The sequence below is a fragment of the Diospyros lotus genome, chromosome 7 (assembly GCF_014633365.1).
Source record: "Diospyros lotus cultivar Yz01 chromosome 7, ASM1463336v1, whole genome shotgun sequence".
Lineage (NCBI taxonomy): Eukaryota > Viridiplantae > Streptophyta > Magnoliopsida > Ericales > Ebenaceae > Diospyros > Diospyros lotus.
This window is the reverse complement of record NC_068344.1, coordinates 15,978,146-15,981,660: the sequence shown is the minus strand read 5'-3', so window position 1 is coordinate 15,981,660 and position 3,515 is coordinate 15,978,146. Positions and strand designations below refer to the sequence as shown.

General features: G+C 39.2%; 1 protein-coding gene across 1 annotated transcript; it reads right to left on the bottom strand.

The window, feature by feature from the left end:
* Nucleotides 1-368: 368 nt before the first annotated feature.
* LOC127806840 (60S acidic ribosomal protein P0) lies at nt 369-3,139 on the bottom strand. Its single transcript, XM_052344378.1, has 5 exons — nt 2,644-3,139; nt 2,385-2,453; nt 1,251-1,349; nt 788-1,180; nt 369-672 (listed from the first exon to the last, which is right to left on the bottom strand). Exons 1-5 carry the CDS (start codon nt 2,899-2,901, stop codon nt 532-534), a joined length of 960 nt encoding a protein of 319 aa, XP_052200338.1. The 5' UTR covers nt 2,902-3,139; the 3' UTR covers nt 369-531.
* Between the last annotated feature and the right edge of the window lie 376 nt (nt 3,140-3,515).

Genomic DNA, 3,515 nt, shown 5'->3' with positions numbered 1-3,515 from the left:
ACCCTGAAGATTCAAAGCCCATTAATCTGATTTGAGGTTCCACTCTTTATAACACAAGTGTTTATTCTTATGACTGCTAAAAATCGAGTAAAAGCAGCACTCCCTTTCATCGGACTGTTCCCCTATCATTATGCTCATAACAAATTCCACTTGGCCAAATTAGCCCTTGCACAAAAGCGGCAACCACCACCAACACCGGCCCATATTACCATCAAGTCCCACGGCCAACTTGATCAATCAGTTGATCGGATGGGTCCACTACTCAAAGCCCACCATGAAAAAAGTAACATTCAACGTAGGACCCAACAATGCCCCCATTTTAACCCTTCTTGATGTGTGCGCATGTTTGGAGAGAAATGACGAGCATATTGAAAATTAAAATTATAGTTCACGATTCAAAAACGAAACTACATTTGCTAATCAATGGTTCAAACTCACAATCCTAAAATACTTCCAAGTCGTCAATACAGAACATCTCAAGGCAGAGCACATTAAAAGAACAGGCAAGACAGGTTCAAAACTTTATTTAACTTAGTCAAACAGACTGAAGCCCATGTCTTCATCAGACTCCTCGGCTGGTTCTTCCTTCTTCTCTTCCTCCTTGGCAGCCGGGGCAGCACCAGAATCAACAGCAGCAACTGGGGCCGCAACAACAGCAAACTTGCTCGGATCCTGCAGTTCCCACCCCAAAATAGTTGTTCTTAATGCACCCTCATTGTAAGATAGACTAAGTGAAAACAAGATCGCAAGGGGTCTAATGCCAAGTTATAGAAGAAGCACTACATACCTCCAGGAACTCCTTGACTTTTTCTGCCTGGGGGAAGGAATACTCGGTTGCAACTGCAACAGCCAGAACATTCTTGTAGGCATTGATGAACATGTGGGGTGCACTTGCAAGAGTTGGGTAAGAAATAGCCAGTGCAAATGAAGTGACTATGGACACTCCAATAGCAAACTTCTCAATAAGATCATCTTCGGTCAAATCAAGCACCTCCGGGCTGAAGACAGATCCATTGTCATAAACAGACTGGACAACAAGACCATAAGAGAAGGGCCTAATGCCAAGTTTTGCAAGGAGGGCAGCCTCAGATGATCCCACTTTGTCACCCTTCTTTATAAGCTCCACAGGGGTAATAATTTCAACCGTTCCCTTGTTAATTTTGGTGGGAATATTGAGCACCTGAAGAGAAATGATATGAGAAAGGGACAACAGCAATGGCTAACTATAACATTTCAGGCTAGCTAATGACCTGGAAGAAAGATGTCTGGGATGGGTCAAGTCCAGTGTTTCCAGGAGGGACAACAACATCAACTGGAGCCACCAAACCAACACGAGCAGGTGCCCCAACCTGTCATAAGATAAGATATAAAGGATATTAGCCTTATATTAAATATAATAAAAAGAAGACTGCAGGAAAAAAAAATGAACCATCATATTGTTTTAACTATTTTAATGTCAACTTAAATTTATAACCATATTAATATGTTATTCTATCTATTGCATATTATTTTTGTCACAATATGTATATTCATATACATAAAGACAGTGTTATAATTTTAATACTCTTATCATCTCATTGCTCAAAACATGTTATCAAAATATTTTTTATCACAATATGTACAACTGCATCTAATCTCATAGTATTCATTGTCCTATATAATCCCCAGTTTTACCCCATGATATTTTTATTATCCAAATTCTAATCCCCCAAAAAATAGCCATAAGAATGCCCGCCTAGGTTTATCACAGTCCTCACAGCAGCCATTAACTTCCGTTCATAATTTACTCCAATAATTATGCACACGAGGAATGTGAAAATTACATAAAAACGAATTAAAAACCAAATCAATCTCTGTATTGATTTCTTCCAGTAGTTAAGTATTGAGAGAGAAAGTAGTTATCCAAATTTAGCTAATCCAAGTAATTGCAATGCATAAATTATCATTATCCTCCAAATAGAGAGAGAGAGTGAGATAGTTAATTTTACAACAAAGCCCATCAAGTAATATGACACCATCCGGGTTAAATCCTTGTCATTATAATGCAATTAGATTCCATGACATGAACTAAGCCAGTTCTGACCTTAATAGCAAATTTAAACCACCCACCCCCCACCCCCCGAAAAAAAAAAGAAAAAACCTAAACGGACGAAAATCGTATATGCAAAGAAACTGAAAGCAATTATTATATAAATAAATCCTTTATCTTATACATATAACATATTAATAATTGATTACCACCAACTCCAATTTAAACTATGAACGCAGAGTAATAGACAAAAAAAGGATTTTACCGTAAAGCAGAAACAAGCTAAATAATTTCAATGTTTTATAGATAAAGCAACATTTTGCATGGATTAAGTAGAAAGAGCCCAAAATTTCACCTTGTACTTGGCGACCTCTTCGCTGACTTCCTTCAAGTCACCCTTGGTGAAGATCAAGCCCACATTACCCTAATCCCCAAATATCAAAAGGATACAAATTAGCCATCCATAAAAATAACACCTGGTTCTTAGCATAGCACAAATATCTATTCCTCTATTCAATATCAAACCTTCGCAGAATATCCATTGATTTTGTTCCCATTTATCAATAAAATCGAAAACAGAACAGACGAATTGCACTTCAAACATGGCTACTTACAACGAGGAGAGGGATGATATTGAGGAAAGCCTTGTTGCCAGTCTTCTCGGCGTGAATCCTGATGGAGCGTTTCATCATAGTATTCTTACCCATGAGCACCACCGAGTCGCCCCTAAGACCCCTCCTGATGTTCTGCAGCTGGTTCGACCCAACATTGTCGGCCGCCGCCACCAAGATCTGAGTGTACTCGTCCAGCAGCTGGCACAGCTTTTGGTCGTATGCGATCTTCTTGTCTGCCTTGGATGGTTTCACGGCCATTGCTGATGATTAATACACAACAAAACACCACACAACAACTATATATCTGTGTATATATACACAAATACAAATCGAAACCCTAGAAAAGAAGACGCAAAATCGAGGGCCAAGACGAAGCTCGGGGCTTTGCCAAGGCGGACAGCGAAGATCAAAGCTGTCGCTTTAACCTCTCCCTCACTGCAATCTAACTTGGTATTGAGAACGAGAGAAAAAACCCTAGTTGCGGTGAGACTAAAAAATGAGTCTAGGACATGAATTTATATGAATGGGCGAAGCGGTACATTTGGTTAGACCTAGATCTGACGGCTGGGATTTGTTTGATCATAGGGTTTAATGGAAGTGTTTCGGTTGTGGGTATTCATTTATGGGCCTTTTCGAACAGACTAGTTCGTCGGGCTTCTTAGGGTAAACCATTGGGCCCAACAAAGAAGAACGAGAGGTTAGACCATCACTATATTAATTCTAGGTTGCTATAGTGTTTTTCTTCTTTCTCTCTTTTGTTCAATTTCCCTTCTTAATTAGTTTTTGTGGTTTAAGGTGACTTTACTAACATGGGCTGCTATTCTTAACTTTTGGAAGACTAGGAATCATGTGGGATTTGAAATGTCTTGTTC